This window comes from Rhinopithecus bieti, unplaced genomic scaffold (assembly GCF_001698545.2).
Source record: "Rhinopithecus bieti isolate Rb0 unplaced genomic scaffold, ASM169854v2 scaffold_10706, whole genome shotgun sequence".
In the NCBI taxonomy this organism is placed as follows: domain Eukaryota; kingdom Metazoa; phylum Chordata; class Mammalia; order Primates; family Cercopithecidae; genus Rhinopithecus; species Rhinopithecus bieti.
The window spans coordinates 2,049,684-2,073,018 of record NW_016806811.1 but is presented as its reverse complement, the minus strand read 5'-3'; the positions used below and the strand labels follow the sequence as shown (position 1 = coordinate 2,073,018).

The following is a 23,335-nucleotide window of genomic DNA, read 5'->3' as shown; positions in this document are numbered from 1 at the left end:
CCTCTCTTCTGCTTCATTGGTTTATGTGTCTGGTTTTGTTGTTGTTGTTGTTGTTTTGCCAGAATCGTGCTTCTTTGGTTATTACAGCTTTGTAATCTATTTTGATGTCAAGTAGTGTGATGCCTCGAGCTTTGTCCTTTTTGTTCAGGATTGCTTTGGTTATTCTGTGTCATTTGAGGTTCCATACAAATTTTAGAATACTTTTTTTTTTTATTTCTCTGAAGAATGACATTGATATTTTGGAAGGGATTGCATTGAGTCTGTAGATCACTGTGCCTAGTATGGATATTTTAACAATAATAATTCTTTCAATTTATAAGAATGAGAGTTTTTTTCATCTTTTTGTGTGCTTTTCAATGTTTTAGTATTTTTTCAGTTTTCAGTATTTCAGTTTTCTTTATAGAGATCATTCACTTCTTTGGTTGCATTTATTTGTAGGTATTTTGTTGTCTTTTAGCTATTGTAAATGAGATTGCTTTCTTGATTTCTTTTTCAGTTGTTCACAGTTAGTGTATGAAAATGCTATCTATTTTTATATGCTGGTTTGTGTGCTGCAACTTTCCTGAATTCGCTTTTCAGTTCTGTAATTTGGTGGAGTCGTTAGGTTTTTTCTAAATATAAGATCATGTTACCTGTGAGCAAGTATAATTGGCTTCCTTCTTTCCAATTCGGATGCCCTTTCTTTCTTTCTCTTGCCTAATTGGTTTGGCTAGGACTTCCCATACAGTGTTGAATGAAAGTGGTAAAAGCGGGCATCATTGTCTTGTTCCAGATCTTAGAGGAAAGGCTTTCAATTTTTTTTTTCCTATTCAGCGTGATGCTAGCTGTGGGTTTGTTATATGTGGCCTTCATTGTTTTCAGGCATATTCCTTCTATGCCCAGTTTATTTTTTGTCATGAAGAGTTATTAAATTTTATCAAATGCTTTTTCAGTTATCTATTGAAATAATTATATGGTTTTTCTTCTTGATTCCGTTGATGTTATGCATCTCTTTTATTGATTTGCATATGCTGAACCATCCAAGCATCCCTGGGATGAATCCCACTTGATCACAATATATGCTTTTTTTAATGTGCTGTTGAATTCGATTTGCCAGGACAGTTTTCCTTTGAACAACATGGGGCTTAGAGGCACCAACTCCTGCACAATGAAAATTTTTGTATAACTTTTGAATCCCAAAATCTTAAATACTAGTAGCTTACTGCTGAGTGAAAGCCTTACCAATAACATAAAAGTTTGATTAACACATATTTTGTGTGTCATATGTGTATGTTATATATACTGCATTCTTACAATAAAGTAACCTAGAGATAAAATGTTGTTTAGAAAATCATAAAGAAGAGAAAATATATTTACTGTTTATTAAATGAAATTGGATTATCATAAAGGCCTTCATCAGAACACCAATTTGTTGGTTTACAGTTGTCCATAATAGTCTCTAATTATCCTTTGTATTTTTGTAGTTATAATGTTTCCTTTGTTGTCTCAGATTTTGTTTATTGGGGCCTTATTGTTTTTTTCTTAGTCAAGCTAAAAGTTTCTCTATTTGTTTTATCTTTTCGAAAACAAACTTTTATTTTGTGGCCTTTTGAATATTTTTATTCATCAGAAATAGCACTGATATTTATTATTTCTTTTCTTCCACTAATGTGGTGTTTGGTTTGTTCTTGCCTTTCTAGTTCCTTGAGGTGCATTTTTAAGATATTTGGTCTTTCTTCTTTTTTGATGAGAAGTGTTTATTCATGTAAACTTTCACCTTAGAACTGCTTTTGTCATATCCTGTAGTTCTTGTGTTTCCATGTTTATTTGTCTCAATAAATTTTTAAATTTCCTTTTTAATTACTTCAGTTACACATTTGTTGATCGGGTGCATGTTGTTTAATTACCATGAATTTTTACAGTTTCCAACATTCCTTTTGCTTTCATTTTGTTTTATTCCATTATAGTCAGAAAAGACACTTGATGTGGTTTTGACTTTTTTAAATGTGATAAAACTTGTTTTGTGACCTAACACATGGTCTGCCCTGGAGAATGTTTCATGTTCTGTTGAGAAAATGTGTATTCTGCAGCGGATGGATGAAATGTTATGTAAATGTCTGTTAGGTCCCTTTCATCTGGAGTGCAGTGTAACTCCAGTGTTTCGTTGTTGATTTTCTGTCTTGATCATCTGTCCAATGCTGAAATCCTCTACTGGTTTGAAATCCTCCATTATTCCTGTATTGCAGTCAATTTCTCTTTCTATGTCTATTAATATTTGCTTTATGTATCTGAGTTCTCCAGTATTAGGTGCATATATTTTCACAGTTGTTATATCCTCTTGCTGTATTTACCCCTTTATCATTATGTAATGACCATATGTATAAAGATTCTTGACTTAAAGTCTGTTTTATCTGAATAAATACAGCTATTTCTGCTCTTTTTTGGTTTTATTTGTGTGGAATATGTTTTCCATCTCTAAATTTTCAGTATGTATGTGTCCTTAAGGGCAAAGGGAATTTGTTATAGACAGAATATTTGGATCATTTTTTAAAAATACATTCAGCCACTCTATCTGTTAATATGATAATTTAATTAATTTACGTTCAAGGTTATTATTGATAGATAAAGTTTTACTACTGCCATTTTGATACTTGTTTTTGGGATTTTAAAATAGATCCTTTCTTCCTTTTCCCACCCTCTTACTGTATTTCTTTATAGCTAAGTAAGTTTCACTAGCAGTATGTTTTGATTCTCTGCTATTTATTTTTAGTGTATCAATTATAGGTTTTTGCTTTATGGTTACCATGAGGCATACAGAAAATAACTTACAGTTATAGCACATTATTTTAAACTGCTAATGACTTAATCTTGATCACAGTGAAAGCAAAACCAAAACGCTAAACTTCAGTATCATCCCCATCCCAACATTGTGACTTTTTCCTATTTCAATTTATGTCTTTTTCTATTTACTATTTACTAATTAACTGTTGCTGTAATTATTTTAATACTTTTGTCTTTTAGACTTCATATTAAAGATATAAATGGTTTACTTACCCCAGTTACAGTTTTAGAATATTCTGGATGTCTGTTTTCTTATTTTACCAGTCAGTTTAATAACTGCAGATGTTTTTGTTATATGTTAGCATCCAGTTTCTCCTGTATTGAAAAACTCTCTTTTAATACTTCTTGTAAGACAAGTCTGGTGTTGGTGAATTACCTCAGTCTTTGTCTGGGAAAGTATGTCTCCTTTGAGTTTGAAAGATTGCTTTGCTGGGTATAATCTTACTCTTTGGCAGTATTTTTTCTTCAGCACTTTGAATATCACATTCCAGTATCTCCTGACTTGCGGGATTTCTGCTGAGAAGCCCCCTGAAAGTTATATCAGGACTCCATTGAATGTGATATTTTTATTTTCTCTTGCTGCTTTCATTATTCTTTGTCTTTAATTTTTGATAATTTAATTATGATGTGCCTTGGGGAATCCCTCTTTGGGTTGAATTTAATTGGTTATGTCTGAGCTTCCGGTTTTTACCTGAAGGTTGTAATCTTTCTCCAGGTTTGGGAAATTTTCAGCCATTATTTCTTTAAATATGCTTTCTAGGCATTTTTCTTCCTTGTTTCCTTCAGAAATTCCTATTACACAGAGATTAGTTCACTTGATTCTCTTATCCCATAATTCTTGTAGGTTTTCTTCACTCACTTTTATTTTTGTTTTCTTTTTGTTTCTCTGGTTGGATAATTTTATGTTCCATTTTCAAGCTTGCTAATTCTTTCTTCTGTTTGAGAATATCTGTTGTTGAAGCTTTCTAATGAGTTTTTTTTTCAGGTCAGTTCTTTTATTCTTTATTGCTAAGACTTCTATTTGGTTTTTGAAAAAGTGTTTCTATTTCTTTGTCATATTTCTCATTTTGTTTTTGGATTGTTTTCAACATTTTATTTAGTTTTCTGTCAGGTATTTCTGTGATTGTCTGAACCACTTTAAGAGAATTATTCTAAATACTCTGCCAAATGTCATAGATCTTCAATTCTTCTGGGTCAATTACTGGAGCTTTGTTGGTTTATTTTCACGGTGTCATATTTCCCTGAGTTTTCACAACTCTTGCATCTTTATGTTGATTCCTGAGCATTTGATGAGACTGCCACTTCCAGTTTTTGCTGATGTTCTTTGGTGGTTTTAGACCTTTACAACTTAATATTGACTCTTAAACACTGCTCTACTCTTGCTTTCCATCCTGGGAAGAGCTTATGTTGAGCACCAGAACTGAAACACTGCACTATAATTAACATGTTGCCCTGTTACTGTTTCCTCTTTTAGAAAAAACGTACAATGAGCACCAGAACTTAAAACTTAGAACCATAACTATATTGCAACCCTGCCATTGTTTTCCAGTCTTGGGAGGACTTAAGTTAGCACTATGTATTAATCCCGATCTTTTAGTTTTTTTCCAGGCCAGGAAAATCCAGCTAAGGATTTAGGCGTTCCCATGGATTGTGCCATCTGTGGTGCTATGGCACTGCCCAGTCTCTTTATTGTGGCACCCCCACTGACTGGAGCACAAGGTAGCTACCAAAATCCATGCATCAGTTACTGTGATTAGTGCCCAGTTCATCACGGGTAGTTCAGCTTTCTTGGTACACCCAATTGCTCCCCTGGAAAGGAGTCAGGGTGGGCTTCCCATGAAGATTCCAAAAGGGAGGAGATCAACCATCCACCTTTCATTTCCTCCAATCACCATGGAAACCACAGATCTAGAGAAATTCTCTTTGAGGGGTTATGCCAGCTTGGGAGAGGGGCTGGAACAGTCTAAAATGACTATTTCTCTTTCTGGTCACAATGTCTCTGCTACCCTAATGGGTTTCTCTACTTTCCCTCTTTGCTCTGGTGAATTTTGGGAGATATTCTTGTCTTTTAATAGTTTCAAGTTGAATTTCTGTGGGAGAAGTGATGATTCTTGGAATCTTCTATTCTGTCATCTTATTGTCACTCATAATTATTTTAATATTCAAAGTCCATTGAATGGATATTCCATGATATATTTTTTTTCATTTACCTGCTGTTGGGCCTTTTGGGCTCTTCCCAGTTTTTTGCTATTACAGACAAAGCTGCTATGCACATTCATGTATGAGTTTTATATGTACATGCACTTTCAGTTTTCTTGAATTATCTAGGAGTAGAAGAACTACATCATATGGTATTATGTATGTTTAAACTTTTAAGAAACTATTGGACCATTTTGCCAAATTCTATATTTTACATGGCCACTAGCACTATATGAAAGTTCCAGTTGTTCCACATCCTTTTCAACACTTGACATGGTTTATCTTTTTCATTTTAGCCATTGTAATAGGTATACAATAGTAGCTAATTTTGGTTTATTTTGAATTTCCCTAATGACTAATGATGTTGAGCACCTATTCATGTGTTTATTTGCCATTAGTATTCATTTTCTATTGCTGTAAAACATTACCAGGAACTTAGTTACATGAAACATGAGCCATTATTTTCTCACAATTCTGTAGCTCAGAAGTTCTGGTGGGCTCAATTAGTTTCTCTTTTTAGGGCTTTACAAAGCTATTTATCAGTGTATCAGCTGGGCTGGACTCTTACCTGGAGGTTTTGGGAAGAATCCACTTTCAAGCTCAGTTACGTTTTTATGACAAGATCAGATCCACGCAGACAATCTCTATTATCTTAAGGTCAACTATCCCGTATATCATTGCATAGTCAACAATGTGATGTCATATTCACAGCTTTGATGATTAGCTGGATTTTATTTGAGAGTCCATTTTAGAATTTCTCCATGCCATACAACTCACATGTACTCTTTGTTAGAGTATCTGATCAAATCTCTTGCCAATTTTTAATTGGGCTATAGGGGTATAAACCTTTTATGAGGTATATACTTTGCAAATATTTTCTCTCAGTTTGTGGCAGTCTTTTCATTCTATTAATAGTGTCCTTTGAAAAGCAGAAATTTTCCATTTTGATGAAATCTAAACAAATTTTTTACTTAACGGATTTTGTCTTTAATGTTATATTCAATATATCTTTGGCATATCTTAGGTAACGAAGATTCCTGTTTTCTCTTAGAAGTTTTACAGTTTAAGTTTTACATTTCAGTATGTTTGAATTTGTCTTTGTAAATAATGCAAAGCATAAATTGATGTTTATTTTACATATGGATATTCAATGTTTTAGCACCATTTGTTGAAAATATATTTCTCTATTCAATTGTTTTGTTACTTTGTTGAAAAATCGGCTGTCCATATGCATGTGGGTCTATTTTGTTACTATTTTCTGTTTCTTTGATCTGTTTATGTATCTTGATGCCATTACTTTGCCCTGTTAATATGAGACTTGAACTGTTAGTCTTTGAATATGTCTCCCCTGTAACAAAGTTGTTTTGCCTATTCTAGTTTCCTTATGTATCCATATGAGATTTAGAATCAACTTGTCAAATTCTTTATATTAAAAAAGCCTGCTGGGATTTTGATTGAGATTATCTTAAATCTGTTGGTCAATTTGGGGTGAATTGATGTCTTACCTATATTGAATCTTTCAACATATGTATATGGTCTATTTATTCACTTATTTAAGTATTTATTTAATTTAAGTAATTTATTTAATTTCTGTCACCAATGTTGTATAGTTTCAGTCTACTGATCTGGAACAAAAAATATTACATTCATTCCCAAGGATCTCATATATTTATATTATTGGAAATATTATTATTGATTTTTAATTTTGAATTCTTCTTGTCAATATGTAAAAGTTCAATTTATTTTCCTGTATTACCTTGTATCCTGAAACATGGCTAAACTCACTTATCATTTACAAAAGTTTTAATACATGCCATTAGATTTTCTACATAGTTACAATCATGTCATCTGCAAATAAAGACAGTTTTTTCTCTAATTTCCAATCTGCATTTCTTCCATTTCTTTGTCTTGCCTGCATGCACTGTCTACAGCCTTCAGTAAGATATTAAATAGAGTGAGTGAGAATGTATACTCTTGTCCTATTTCTAACTAGGTGGGCAAAGCATTCAGTCTGACATCACTAAGTATGATGTCAGTTCTAGGTTTCTGTAGCTGTCCTTTATCAGGTTAAAGGAGTTGCCTTCTATTCTTTGTTTTTTGAGATCAGGATTGGCTGCTGGAATGTTTTCAAATGTTTTTTCTCCACATATTGAGATGATCATAATTTTTTATAGTTTGTTAATAGGATGAATTACATCAATTGTTTATCATATATTAATCAATGATGTGTGTATCAATGATCAATGTATCAATGTATCAATGATCAATGATCATGATGTATTTTAATGCACATATTGTAGTATTTGATCTACTCTATTTGATCTGCCTAGATAATTTTTGCATCTGTGTTCATGAGAGATATTGGGTTCCAGTTCTCTTTTATTTTGATGTTTTCTCTGGTTTTCTTTTTTGGGTAATGCTGGCCCATAGAATGAATAAGGAAGTATTCCTTCTTCAATTTTCTGGATATGTTAGTGGAGAATTGGTGCATTCCTTCCTTAAATATTTAGTATACTTAACCAGTGAAGCCATCTGGGTCTGGAGTTTTCTTTGTGGAAAAGTTTTTAAATAACCAATTTGTTTTATTTAATAGATATAGAGATATTCATATCTCCAATCCAATCTATTTCTTCTTTAGTGAATATTGTTAGTTTTTATATTTCATAGAATTGATAATTTTATAAGTTATCAAATATTTGGATAAACAATGATTTGTAATATTTTATTATCCCTTTGATGTCTGTGGGATCTGTAGTGATGTCTTCTCTTTGATTTCTGATATTGATAGTTGTGTTTTCTCTTCTATATTCTGGATCAATTTGATGAGAGGCTGTTATAAATTGTGGTCTTTGATCTGCTTTATTATTTATATACTCAAATAACTGGATGTTTGGTTACATTTATTTTTAGAGAAAAAATGTTTCTATGTTTTCTAGTCTAATGATTTCTGCTCTGATTCTTATTATTTACTTACTTTTATTTACTTTGGACTTGCTCTTTTTTTTCCTACTTAAGGTGGAAACTGCTGTATTTTGAGACTTGACTAGGTATTTTGTCCTCTAAATTTCACCCTATATATTGCTTTAGTGGCATTCCACAAATTTTAATTTGTTGTGTTTTCATTTTTATTTTATTCAAAATGTTTTCTAACTTTTGATATCTTTTTTAATACATAGATTAATTACAGTGTGTTATTTATACTCCAAATATCTTGGAATTTTCCAGATTATTTTGTTTGTGTTTTCTAGTGTAAACCTCTTTGGTCAGAGAATGTACTTTGCATGACTTGAATATTTAAAAATTTGTTGAGACATTCTATATATTAAATTATGTTTTATCTTGATAAAAATGCTATGTGCACTTGAAAAGAATGTGTATTCTGTTGTGATAGAGTGTTTTATAAATGTTAATTAGGTGAATTTCATTGATACTTTTCTATATTCTGTATCTTCTATAGCCTTATTGATTTTTGATTGGCTTATTCTATCAACTATTAAGAAAATCATATTGTGATTCTTTACTGTGTTTATAAATTTGCCTGTTGATTGTTGTACTTATGCTATTGTTTCATGTGTTAACAAGCTCTGCTATTAAATTCAAAAAGTTGTAGGATTATTTTATGCACCCAGTGAATTTTCTTTTTTGTCATTATGAAATCATATTCTCTTATTACTGGTAATATTCTTTTTTTTCTGAAATCTACTTTTTATAATGTTTGTTTTGTTTAGTGTTAGCATGGCATATATTTTTTCATTCGTTTATTATTGGCATCTTTATAAAGTAGATTTTCTAGAGATAACATATAGTTGGTGGTATGGTATGGACATTTGTCCTTTCCAAATATCATGTTAAAATGTGAGATGTTTGGGTCATGAGAGTGGGTTCTTCGTGAGTTTCTTGGTGCCTTCCTTGTGTTAGTAAGTGAGTTCTTGCTCTGAATTCACATGCAATATGGTTGTTTTTAAAAGTGTAGTACCTCCTCCTCTTTCTCACTCCCTCTCTTGCCATCTGACATGCCTGATACTGCTTTGCCTTTTGCCATAAGTAAAAGCTTCCAGAAGCCAAACAGATGCCAGCACCATGCTTCCTATATAGCCTACAGAACCATGAAGCAATTAAACCTCTTTTCTTTATAAATTACCCAGTCTTCAGTGTTTGTTGGTAGCAATGCAAGAATGAACTAATCCAGTTAGATCTTGTTGTTTTTTAAATCAATCTGACACTCTGTTCCATATATTGGGTTAAATTACATTTAATGTGATTATTAATATTGCTAAAACTGTTTAAATTTATCATTTTGCTGTTCATTTTCTTTTTGTCTCCCTTTCTTGCATTCTTATCATTTTATTCCTCTGCTATATTCTGGATAGATTATATTTTTAAAATTCTACTTGTCTCCTGGATTGACTTTTTGCTATATCTGTTTGTTTTGTTATTTTGGGTGTTTCTGTACAGTTTATAGTACATAACTTATCACACTCTACCCTCTTGTGATATTATATCAACTCACATAGAATGTAAAAAACTTTATAATTGTACACTTATCAACTCCAAGCACTGTACTATTATCATCATATATTTGATGTTATGTATATTATGAACCTCATATTACATCATGCATTTATGTAAGCAGTGAATTGTATTACAAAGATAGTTTTAAATAAAATAACTTGTATATTTTGCCATGTATTTACTAAATAAAATTATCTTTATTTGTTTGGCAGATCCATATTTCCATCTGCTATCATTTTTTCTGCCTTGAGGCCTCCTTTTATGTTTTTATTGTGTTAACTATTTTCTGCTGATGAATGTTTTCAGCTTTTATATGTCAGAAAATAAAGCATTTTATGTCCCTTTTGCTTTTAATAGACATTTTCAATAGCTGTAGAATTTTAGTATGACAGATTTCTTCTTATCTTTAAGTTATTCAAAGATGTCACCCATTATCTTTTCATTTGCATTATGCTTTAATGAGAACTTTGCTGTTCTTCTTTTCCTTTTTCCTCTGCATGTAATGTTTATTTTTTCCTTTAACTGTTTTAAAATTTTCTTTTACCACTGTTTTAAGTTACTTCCTTATGTTGTAATTTGGCATGGCTTTTTTTCATCTTTCTCTAGTTTGAGTTTTATTAAAATTCTTATATCTGTATTTTTATGGTTTTTGCAAATTTTTTAATGACCATTATTTCTTCAAATAGTGTTTTTTGTCTTTAATCCCTTCTTGGCGACAACAATTACACTTATATTCGACTGCTTTAAGTTATGTCAGAATATACTGATGCTCTGCTTATTTCCAATTTTTTTCTTTTGAATTATTTTTTATCTTCTAAAATTCATTAATCACCTACAATGTCTAATCCATTAATACTCTTGTTGTGTGTTTTCTTCTCATTTTAGTTTTTATTTAAGGTCTTTCAACCATTTTTTTTTATCTTCCTTGTCTCTACTTAACATTTTGAAAATATGGAATACAGATACTAGTTTGGTGCAAAAGTAATTGCTATTTTTGCCACAGCAATTACTTTTGCACCAACCGAATACAATAACTATATTAGTATGATTGTAAGTTAATTCTGACACCTGTGTCGGTTATGTGTTTAAGTCAATCAATTGTTTTCGTCGTTGTTTTTTCTCTCCATTAGTCATATGTTCTTATTTTTTTATGCCTGGTAATTTTTTATTTTATGACAGACATTATGATTTTACCTTGTTGGATGCTGGATGTTTTTGTAGCCCTATAAATATCCTTGAGCTTTGAGCTAGAATACATTTAGTTGCTTAGAAACAGGTTGATTCTTTCATATCTTGCTTTTAAGATTTGTTACATGGAACCAGAATCATGTTTAATGTAGGGGCAATAATTCTCTGAATGAGGCAAAATACTTCTGCCTCTCTAGGTGAGGCAAGATACTTTTCCCAGTGTCTTGTGGGGCTGGCCACAGTAATACCAGTTCTGGTTCAGCATGAATCCTCAAATTCTCTCAGGTACTTTTTTTTTCCCCTGGCTTTGGGCAGCTTCCTCATGCACATGTGCTAACAAGTACTTTGCTAAATATTTGTAGATGACTCTGTTAAGATCTCAGGAGTTGTATCTGTGAAACTCTCTCTTTTAGGATCTTGTCCTTGAAAGTCTACCTAGATGTCCCCCAGACACTCATCTCCTTCTGTATGCAAGAAATATGCTGGGATTTGCCTGTGTTACCTTGCAGTCTGAGAACTCTCTCAGGGCCATATGCTGCGGCTGTTAAAGGGCTCACATCATTTGTTTCTCATTTTTCAGGGGCCAATGACCTGCATCATTTCATGACCATGTCTTTAGAATCAATTTCATATATTTTGTCCAGATTTTGTATTGTCTTAGGTGACAAAAATCCAGTCCTTGTGACTCTAACTAAGATGGAAGTGATATTCCTCAGGCTTATTTTTTTAATTTTATATTTGTTTTTAAATATTAAGATGAGAGATTTTAAAGTCATATTTACAAGCATGTATTCACAACTAATATATCACAGGTTTGGATAGAAGTTTTTTATTAAATATGGAATCTCAAATTGAATGGAAGTGGCATTGTATATTATATTATTACAAATTATTTTTTTCTTTATTAGAAACATCTCCATATAAGAATTTCCACTAGAATAGTTTAACTTTCAGATCTGATGAAAATTACCTTAAATTGTTTTGAATTATTATCATTATTGTGCTCATTTTTAAGTTGTATTTCAATATCTGTTTTCCTCAAGTTTCATATTTGAAACCACCAGTAAATATTAAATAATATATATCTAAGAATAAAATGTTTATCTCTATATAATGAGCAAAGTCAACACTGACTAGAAAACAAAGTTCAAACTCTTCAGCAAGGCCCTCAGTGAGGAGCTGCGTGCCTACCTTTTGTTTTTCTGTAACCTTATCTCCTCTTCCCTGCGTTGAACTATAAGCTTGCATAGTACTGAACAGCTTATAGAACTCTGCACCTATTCTGCTGTTTCTTGCCTCTGCACTGTCTTGTATGCTGTTCTTTTCTCCTAGTGATGCCCTTTTCTGCCTTTTTTAACTTGGAAAATTTGTAGTTATATTTTGAGGCATGTCAGATGCTATTTTCTGTAAGAAGTTTCTCTGAATTGCCTCACACTGAGCACAATGCCCCCTCTTTATCACCTGGGAAGGCATCCATCTCTGCACACATCATTTCATATTGAAATTATCTGTCTACCTGTTTGCATTCCTAAAATATTCAAAAGCAGCTATATGTACTTATAGGCTGGTAACCCCATTATCAAGCAGAATACTTGTCACAGAACAGGTATTTAGTAGGTGGTGTTAGAAATAAAAGAACTGTTGGTTGAGTGAGATTCTTTCTCATTCTGAGTATGTATTTTTCTCAAATGTTTTAGAAAGTTTACTTGTGTGTGATTTATTTATTTGATGTACTTACTGTCTTTTCATAGTTTGAGTTTCTTCTTTTGCTTTGTAATTTTATTCTTTTAGTTCTTTTTTTGTAGATACTTTGAACTTGTGCATACTGTTCTCTGTCATGAGTTTGCATGACCTTCTAGGATGGTCAGCTTTCTACCCATTGGTGAAATGCTGTTGGTATGCACTCCTGAAAAGGACAAGTTAGTTGTTATAGTATGGAAATACTTCCTTATCAGTTTACAAGCAGTTGCTTTTTAAAACTCTCTCAAAGAATATTTCTATCCTGAACTCTGGCCTATCTCTGGGATCACCAGGAGCTATACATAATTCAGCTACTAAATAGTATTAACTATTTAATAATAGTTAATTATAATTAATAGTTATAATAATGTGTAATATATAATATAGGGCTTATTTCACTGTGTTAAAATACAAGAGCAGAGTTCTTTCTGATTACTGGGTGCATTTACCATAAACATTTTAATTTGTTAAAATATTACACTTGCCCCCATTTAAGTCTTAAGCCTTAATATTGAGAGGTTGGACACTTTTCTGCTATGCCAGAAGTGCTATCTACCACTTATGGAGGTAGAGGGTTTCCTTGATCCTCAGTTATTCTCTTTTGGCCAGCCTGTATGTTTTACTGTGAAATCACAGAAAAGTGATGCATATACCATAAACTATGGGGGGAGTTATGCCAATCTTAGTCCTAAGCTAGGAATTTATCAGTAACTTTAACCACTTGTTCCTCCATGAAACCTATTTCTGGCCTCCTAATATTTACAGGGTAATTATAGCTTCTTTTCTAGGATAGACAGAGACATTTAAGCTTGGCTTGCCACTTTTTCAAATCCATTTCCCAGTACCTACTTGGGGATTACCCTATTTCTGGCTCCAACCTGCCCTATAGGCTCTTTCTGTAATTAGTCCACTAATATTTGTCAATGGCTTTTCAGTCCTGATCACTTCTTTCATTTATGCTTGCTCCCTTTTGTCCAGGAGCACCTTCATATTTTATATTTCTACTCTAGAAAGCTATCTTCTTGGTAGCCATTTGAAAAATTTCCTCCCTTCAAATCTCACTTTGCTTTGGAATATCCCATATTGGTCATTTGGAATGTAGAGATTTTACATTAATTACTAACTTTTACTGTTTTGAAAAAAATGGTAACTATCCACAAATCTGTATTATACACAGATTTCTAGTCTCTCTTGAAAGGGTTAGTGAAACTCCTGGTGCCTCAATAACATTTAAACTCACTGTATGTGGAAGGGCCTTTAATCCCATACTTTTATAAGATATTGTTTTTGACCTTTTTAATACAATTTGCAATTTTAATGAATTAAATAATTTACTAGTATCTGGACACGTTGCTATGTAAATAAATTAACTTTGTGAGTAACTCTGATTTTTCAGTTATTTCAGGTTTGAATTTTCTTAAATTCAGTAACATTTATTTCCCTGTGTTGCCAGTTCCTAAATCTTCCTGGATTACTTTCATGTTGAAAAATCATCTTATTCTCAGAATTAATGAGACCAGAATAATGCACTTTGAAAACTTAAAAGATCCCAATTATGCTAGAGCAGTGGGTATATTCTGCCAGTGGACTTCAAAGGCAACGGTGCTGAGAGTTTCAAAAGCAAGACTTTACATGGTCATTTGAAGTCCACACCATATTTCACCTTGAGCTGCATTTCAGCTTTGTTTATATTGTGTGTATAACACTGTAGGTGATCTATTGGGCTAGTATGAGACACCTCTAATGAGAGTCTTTTTAAGTAATCTTCAATATAGATGGACACATATTTGATGCATTACAAGGAAAGTAGGCCAATTAGAGATAAAGCTTAATAGCTTCAAGGAGGGAGCTGGAAGATTTACTTACACTTGACAGTGAAGAAGCAAAACATAATCTTAGTAAAACCCTTATATTTAAGAAATGATACCTTCCTTTAAATAAATAGATTTTCAGATTTTGAGCTTCACAAATGAAGTAATTTTATCCTGGTTTTGATGAACAAAATCATCAATTTCTTTTATCTGTAGGCTTGTATCAATACTCTATAAAACACGAGATATTGTAATATGCTAATTTATGCCTTGATTTTTCCATTAATACTATGAAAAAAGCTTCATTTTTCCCTGAAAACTATTCTAGTCATCCTTACTCCTTTATAATACATTCTTACATGCTACTTAGGAACTCTCTTTAACAATGTATAAATTTTCAGACTTTCTTTTCTAGGATGATAGTAGATTAATATTTTAAAAGAATAACAATACCTATAAATGTGTGTATAAAGAAAAAAAGCTGGCTAGGTGCTGTGGCTCATGCCTGTAATCCCAGCACTTTGGGAGGCCAAGACAGGTGGATTATCTGAGGTCAGGAATTCGAGACCAGCCTGGCCAACATGATGAAACTCCATCTCTACTAAAAATAGGAAAAATAGCTGGGCATGCTGGCAGGTGCCTGTAGTCCCAGATACTCAGGAGGCTGAAGCACGAGAGTTGCTTGAACCCAGGAGGCAGAAGTTGCAGTGAGCCGAGATCACACCATTGCACTCCAGCGTGGGTGACAAGAGTGAAACTCCGTCTAAAAAAAAAAAAAAAAAGAAAGAAAGAAAGAAAGAAAGAGAGAGAGAGAAAAGCTGGGCAGGATCACACATGCTTATAGTCCTATATACTTGGGAGGCCAAGGTGGAAGGATCATTTGTGCCCAGGAGTTAGAGGCCAGCCTGACAAAATACTAAGGCAATAAAAAAAAGAAAAGAATACAAATACTTATAAATATGTATATAAAGAATAAAAGCCAGGCATGTTGGCACTCNAAAAAAAAAAAAAAAAAAAAAGAGAAAGAAAGAAAGAAAGAAAGAAAGAAAGAAAGAAAGAAAGAAAGAAAGAGAGAGAGAGAAAAAGCTGGGCAGGATCACACATGCTTATAGTCCTATATACTTGGGAGGCCAAGGTGGAAGGATCATTTGTGCCCAGGAGTTAGAGGCCAGCCTGACAAAATACTAAGGCCATAAAAAAAAGAAAAGAATACAAATACTTATAAATATGTATATAAAGAATAAAAGCCAGGCATGTTGGCACTCCCTGCTACTTGAGAGGTTGAGGTGGGAGCATCATTTGTGCTCAGGACTTACAGACCAGCCTGGACAACATAGTGAGACACTGCTTCTTAAAAAACAAACAAACAAAAGAAGAATAAGGATCTTCAGGCTCCAGAAGTGAAGAGAAAAATCGAAGATCGGAGTGCCATGGCTCTGAGGGAAGTCCTATCAGTCTTAAAAAATTGGAATCTTTTGTTTCAATATGTACAGGACAAGGTCTTGTGCCCAAATGAGGAAAGGAAGTATTCTCACCTTAGATGAAAATATGGCTTTCCGAGAGTTTAATTCTCTTTAAAGAGATGAATGAGAAAATCCACCTAAACACAGAAAGATTATAAGAAAGCTAACTTTTCACTGAGACTTATGTAGGTTTGTGACTTGCTTTTACATTATCTATGGGTTCCTAGATGGCTTATTCATTTGGGGTTTCTGACAGAAGAAAACTCAATGTTATATTGGAAGAACATCTTCTCAACACAGGATTGCTTTGGAGGAAGAGGATTGGAGGAGAAGAAAACCCTGATAAGTATAAGCTCATAATTAAAGAATATACGAAATATTGGCAGAAGTCACAACAAACAAGAGAATCGAAAATTGAAAGTTTAAGACAATAGAAGAATAATCCGTAATATAGCATACAAGTGCTTATAATGATTAAAGATATGAAAGAGGAAATCCAAATCCTAAGAGTATAATTGCACTCTTTATTTGAGCCAATGCTATAGTATCAAGACACCAAATCTCATTGACTTAATACTACAAAGAATATTTCTCATTCATACCAGAGTGTGACCAGGTATGTAGTGCTGGCTTTGCATGTGCTGAATAAGAGTTCCTCACTCCTTTCATTTTGTGTTATAACCATTTTGTAAGGTGTCCTCATAGGACTCGGGCACACATTGAGCAGGAAGAGAGGGAGAAGTATCTCACAGAATGTTTATGAACCCAAAGCTGGAATACAACATAACAGTGCTAGCCAAATTGCAAAAGAAATGGAAACAGGATCGGTAGGCGTCTGGTCAATCTCTACCTACATATAAAAATTTGACAGAGTTTCAATTAGATATTATCAGAAATGTAAATTGTAGGCATTCGTTGTTTCATTTCATATAAATAGATGTTACAGAGATAGATTTATTACTTTGTCCAGGTACCATCCCAGTTACTGGCGATGGAGGAAATGAACAAAAAAATCCCATGTTCCTACCACAGTAGAGTTTACAAATCCTGCTTGTGGAGGCACACAGTGAGCACATAAAGGATTAGTGAGAGTATTGAGTGGTATAAAAATGAAGCAATATGAAATGATGCAGAGAAGTGTGCCTTGCTATAATAGGGTGTTCAGGAAAGTCCTCCTCTAGCCCTCACCTCCAGGAGGTGATATTTGAGAGACATTTCCTTGTTGCTAAATTCAACATTTAGTTGTTTTCACTTTATCGTGCTTGATCTGTTAGCTGCATTTAGGTCTCCTGCTCATGTCCTCATTTAAAAAAAAAAAAAAAAGCTTCACTTGGTTTCCAAGATATCACCTTCCACTGTGCTTTTCCTACCTCAGTATATTAGTTTCTTATGGCTGCTGGAATAAAATATCACAAACTTAATGGCTTCAAAACACACACATTCATTGATAAATTCATTTGGAATTCTCGAGGTCACAAGTCCAAAATGGGTCTCACTGAGCTACCAACAATGTTTCAGCAGGGCTGCCTTCCTTTCTGTAGGCTCTATGAGAAAATCCACTTCCTTGCCTTTCCACCTTCTGGAACTTGACCACATTCCTCGGCTTGTGGCCACTTTTCTCTGTCTTCCAAACCCAGTAATTTTCCCTTTTTGCTTTCTTCAGTAGTCACTTTTCCCTCTAATCTCCTCTGACTCCTTTTTCCACTTTTGAGCACTCTTGGGGTTACACTGGGACCCCCAGATAATCCAGCATAATCTCCCCATGTCAAGATACTTAATCACATCTACAAACTCCCTTTTTCCATGGAGGGTAGCATACCCACAGCTTCCAGGGACTAAGATATGTATGCATTTGAAGTAGGAGTTGGTGGTTATTCTGTCTACCACATTCAGTGACTGCTTTCTTTTCTCAGTGTTCAGAGTTATTTCCTCCTTATCTCTCTGACCGTCACGTATAGAGTACCAGGGCAGAAATACAAGTCTGTTGATTACTAGAATCTTGAAATATTTTTATATTCCTCGGTAGGTAGTCTTAACAATTACCAATAACTCTGAGTTCCAGACATTTCTGCCTTTTGCCCTAGGTCCCTGACTTGCCCTGAGGACTTTAAATCTCTGCTCTTGCTACATAAAATACAGAATAAATGTCTGGCTTAGTTTGAGGCTTTGAAGACACTGACCCAGCATTGTGGTCAGGGTCCATTTAGAATTGTTCTTGCTCAATCTATACAAGCTGTTAGCATCCCTGGGTGTTCCCCTTCCTTAAGTAGTTATTTTCTTGATGATTTCATCCAGTCTTAAGACTTTAAATACCACCTAGATGTTGATTACTCTCAAAGTTTCACTTGTTGTCCAATTTTTCTCCCAAACTTTAGAGTCTGACATCTAATTACCTACTCAGTATCCTCAAGGCTGTGTTTTTGGCATCTAAAGCAAAATCTCATTTATCAGTGCACTGCTGCTTTATGCCCCCTGCCTCAATTTTTCTCCATATCACGGTCTTCTGTCTGTAAGGAAATATCAACTCTGTCTGCTTTCTCTATCTTAAAGTATACACAGAATCTATTTCTTGCCTTCTCTTCAGTTACCAAGCCAATCCAAACCCCCGTTAGCTCTCTCCTCTTAATTCAAAGCCTTCTACATGGTCTCCCTTCTTCCTTTGGTCTTTCTCAACATAGCAGCAAGAATGATCATCAAATTCTAATAATATCATTTTGACCCCTGCTCAGAACCCTCCTTTGGCTTCTTGTCTCACTCAGAGTAAAGATCCTTCCCCTGGCTTAGGTAACCTTGACAATCTTCGCATGTAGTAGCTCTCTGCAATCAACTTCCATTGCTTTTCCTCCCACTCACACAGCTTAAGGCATACTGACATCCATATTACTCTTAAACTAAGTTAGGATGCCCTCTGCATCTGGAATACCCTTCCTTCCTGTATCTGAAGAATTCTTTGATGGACAGTCACATAGCTTGATCCCTCACTTTCTTTCATTATTAAAATATTACCTTACTATAGAAATTTTCCTTAACCACTGTTTTAAAAATTGAGTACCATAACTCATCAGTTCGCCTGTACTGTGTTATATTTCCCCTTAAGAGTTTCATGTTTGAATACAATCACACACCTCATAACAACACTTCGGTCACTGATAAGCCTCATATATGAGAGAGGACATCTAGTAAGCTAAGGTTAATTTATTATTGAAGAAAGAAGTTGTTTTTACAAATTTAATGTACCCTAAAGTGCACAATATTTATAAATTCTTCAGTAGTGTACAGTAATGTCCCAGGCCTTCACAGTCACTCTCAAATCACTGACTCATTAACAGCAATTTCCTGCAAGCTCCACTCATGGTAAGTGTGCTATACAGGTGTACCATTCTGTTTTAACTTTTATGCCATGTTTTTACTGTATTTTTCTATGTTTAGATGTGCTTGGATACACAGATGCTTACCATTGTGTTACAGCTGCCTGCAATATTCAGGACAGTAACAGCTGTAGAGGTTTATAACTTAGGAGCAATATACTGAACCATATAGCCTAGCTGTGTTGCAGGCTGTATCCATTGTGTGGTATGCTTACCAGGTCTGTATAAGCACACTCTATTGTTTGAAGAATAACAAAATTGCCTAACAATGGATATCTTAGAATGTATCCTTGTTGATAAGCAATGCGTTATTGTATATTGTATATTTTACTTAATTTAAGATATTTAATTTGTATCTAGAACCCACTAGAATATAAGCTGTATAGATATTTTAGTCTGGCTTTTTAACTGCTTATCCCATGGTCTATAGGCAGTGTTCTAGCCTCACAAGTAGTTAAAAACTTGAAAATTGAATAATATTCCTATTTTACACTTTAAAATCATGAAAATGAACAAAAGTAGCATTCAAGGTTTAGCAATATGGGAACTGTAATACACATATATTTAAAGTTGGAAACAAGCCCAACTTTTCAGTAGGAAATTAGTCAAAATCTATCACAAACCTTAAATATGCATATACTTTGGAATAGGAAGTCTCCTCATTAATATCTATCGTAACAAAATAATGTGAATGTACGCAAAGATTTTGCAGTAAGAACAACCACTATAGTCTTGTTTATAAAAGTGAAGAATTTAAAAATTTAAAAAATCGACTCCCCCAAATTTCCAAATATAGACGCTTAGTTAAATGAAATGAAGTATATTCATACAAGAGGATCTTGTACAATCCTTAAATTAATATTTAGATAAATATTTAGAACATGAGAAATATTAACAATATGCTGATAAGTGGTACAAAGCAGTTTAAAAAGTATATGCAAAATGATTTAATTTTTGAAAAAATACATGTAGACTGATAGATACATAGACAGGATTCTACATATCAGTCTGAGAAGATAGCTATTTATCAACTATATGTTGTTTGTGTTTATGATATTTGATAATACTGTATATCATTTTTTAAAAATTCTTGCTTCAGTAAGTAGGGACTAAGACTCCACTTTAGTTTATGTGATAAACTCTTTGGGGTTATTTTAGTCTTTAGAACTTTAACATGTAGAAGCTGCCTAGCCACAAGTATGATTGTATTAAAAATGTAGTTAGTATGACTCAGCTGAGAAGACAGATTTATGTTATGCAGTTAATCCAATATTTGACCTCAGAGATTTTAATTAAACCTAATCCATCACTCTCTGTCTCTGTCTAGTTTCTATCCTTTTGGCAGTAATGTACAACCTGGTTCTATTGAACAAAAGAAGGGCAAATTCCCAATCTGGCCAGAGTGGAGTGAAGCTGACATAAATTCAGAAAAGTGGGATGCAGGCAAAGGTGCAAAAGAAAAGGACAAAACAGGAAAAAGCCCTGTATTTGTAAGTAGATGTGAATGTGACTAGGTTTCATTTTGGTTTTTAGTTTTATAATGGAATGAGATTTGTAAACATAAGAGGGTATTCATTCTTCTCCACAATCTCCATTCAAAAGGGAAATTTTTTATTTGTCTATTGGCCCCACCTCCCAACACTCCCACTCTGTTTTTCCAAGCCTTAGTCCTGAGCTTCGGTGAATCATATTTGGGTAAACTGGAAGAAAGTGATGTGACCAAAGAATCATAATGAAATAAAGGAAAAATTAAGAGAGAAGGCAAGTTAGCCAGTGGACCTTGGACAGAGTTTGGAAACAGGCATTTATAAAGAGTGGTTTAGAAAACGAAAATCCACAGTGGACTTGTAAGCTGTGACCTGGAGATAATAGGAAAGATAATTTTTCAAAAGAAATGTTACTGTGAGATGAAAACTGTATTCCTCCTACTATCTCCTCAAGATATGTGAATAAAGATCCTAACTGCTCTTCTTTTACTTTTGGTCACATAAACATGGCATGTCCCTGAGATTGGGGCTAAAATGTAGAATTTCTACATTTTCCAATTATGTTACTTTAAGTTATTTTGCCTACTTAAAAATGTTTACTCTATTTCTAAAGACTTCAAAGTTGAGGCTATGGGTCTGACTTGGCATTTAAAATATGACCTACTTATTGGGTGCAAGAATTCATTTAAAAATATTTATGGAAAACAATATAAATTTCTAGACACAAACGTAAGTGCCAGAAGGGTTTAGTTGAATTTTGCATAAAGCGTTCTGAAATAGTAAATCTTAGCATGTATGTTTTGTTCACAAAATACTGTCTCACAAATTGCATGATTCATATTGGTCAAGTCGTTAACAAAAGGTATTCAGTAAAAGTATTGCTAACTCCGTTAGCACCTAAACAATTTCCAAATTAGCAACATGTAAGGGAACAAATTCTTTGCACTACATCTAAAATGATTATGGGACTTCTAGATGCAGAGGGCTTTGAATTCTCTGGGTTCAAATGAAAATTGGCATATTCTATGGATTTTTTTTAGTGATTCAAAACTTATGGAGAGAGAGAAAGAGAGAGAGGGAGTATGTGTGGGTGCGGGTGTGTGTGTGTTTAGCCTTCAGAATTTACATCAGAAGGATAGAGTGTGCAAATCCTCAGTTGAGCAGTTGAACTCTGGAAAAGTTCTAGAGATGAGTCATTCCGAAGTCTGGAGAAACTACAGACAGGGAAAGGCAAAAGTACTTGAAATTTTGAAATAGGATATAAAATAACATTTTAGGGAGCTTGGAGAGCAAGCATTCCTTCATCACATGACTGAAAAAGTTTTTGCAAATCCCTGGAAGGTTGGGGGTCAAATACTGGGATTTATCAGAGTTATTAAACCAAGGGCAAGTCTATTGGATGAACATTTATTGGAGGAAAATCAGAGATACTGGAGCACTAACAAGTGTGATTTCAGTGTGTTGGTCACCTGATGTCCATTTCATTTTGGGGCAGCATATGCAAATGGGGCTGCCTGACATTGGACCCTGAAGTAGATACTGTGGCCCTTGTACTAAGGAGCTTTATAAAACTACATAGTTTAAAAAAGCACTAGGCCAACTCTTGCTGTGAACAGGGCCTATCCATTAGAATGTGACAATTGAGAACCTTAACCAACATCCTGTTCTGTCACTTTAGCTTTCAAAAGTAGGAGAGCACCAGGTCAAACCAAAATGTAAAGTGGTAAAATCTAGAATAGAACCTTACTTTCCACTTCCGGTCTGTCACAATCTCACCCATGGCTCATGAAGCAGCAGTTCCTCCACTGGAGTGAGTGGTGGACAGTGTCCAAGCCTTGTGATTGCATCTGCATGAAACGGTTGCATGGTAGCTCCTAGCCCTGATTTGCAGCATCAATGTTTTACTAAGATTAATTTCCTTAAGCATCCAACTATAGCAAGAATCCTTGGAGTTTTGCAGAAGGCCACTTCCCTAGATGTGAGGCTAGTCATCAGGAAATCAGCCTCAGATGAATTCACCCTTCCCTCTAAGTCCAGAGAAAGGTCTCAGTTCTTTAGCTAAGTGATGAGAACTAAAGGATGTGATGGCTGTATCAAATTGTGAATATATTATGTGGTACTGTAAGGTCATTATAAGGGACACAGTTAAAGAAAAATAATGTAGAAAGATTACCCTTAACTTCTTAATGAGGGAGGCCCAAGTCCTGGGGAAAAGGGAACCACAACAAGGTCAGTTCCACATTCACCTTGTTCTTTTTTTATTTATTTATTCCTCTCTCAAGTACATTTATTAATTCAAGACATGAAGATTAGGAATCAAGTGCAAAGTAGTGTCCTGGGACCTGTGTCAGTTTCTTGAGCTGGAGAGAGAGAGGATATTGCCTAGGACTGCTAAAGCAATCCAAACTTGAACCTAAACCCCAGGACTAATGGCAGAGAAGCGATCTGAAAATTTTGCATATAATTTTATTTCAAGATATTTACTCAACTCCTAAACTATGTATGAAGGAAAAGCTATGGAGCACATGAGTAAATAGCAGCAGCTCGAAGTTGAAGTAAAAAACGATTTAATGGTGCTTTGGAGATAAATTTAGGAACATCAAGGTAAAGGGACCCTGATAAACACTCCAGTTTTTTAGACAGTGCACCAGACCAGCTAAGCATTCTGTATGAAGTAAGGGCAAATCAAATTTACACCAGCCCTACCAAATCCTGAAACCCAGTGTTTTTTTTTTTTTTTTTTTTTT

The 23,335-nt window shown here is 34.0% G+C and overlaps 1 protein-coding gene across 1 annotated transcript in view; it reads left to right on the top strand.

Annotated features, from left to right (window-relative positions):
• ADGB (androglobin) overlaps positions 1-23,335 on the top strand; it is a 243,402-nt gene that overhangs the window by 24,547 nt on the left and 195,520 nt on the right. The window contains 1 exon segment of the mRNA XM_017877613.1: positions 20,429-20,591. Within this exon segment, the coding sequence (XP_017733102.1) occupies positions 20,429-20,591 (163 nt within the window).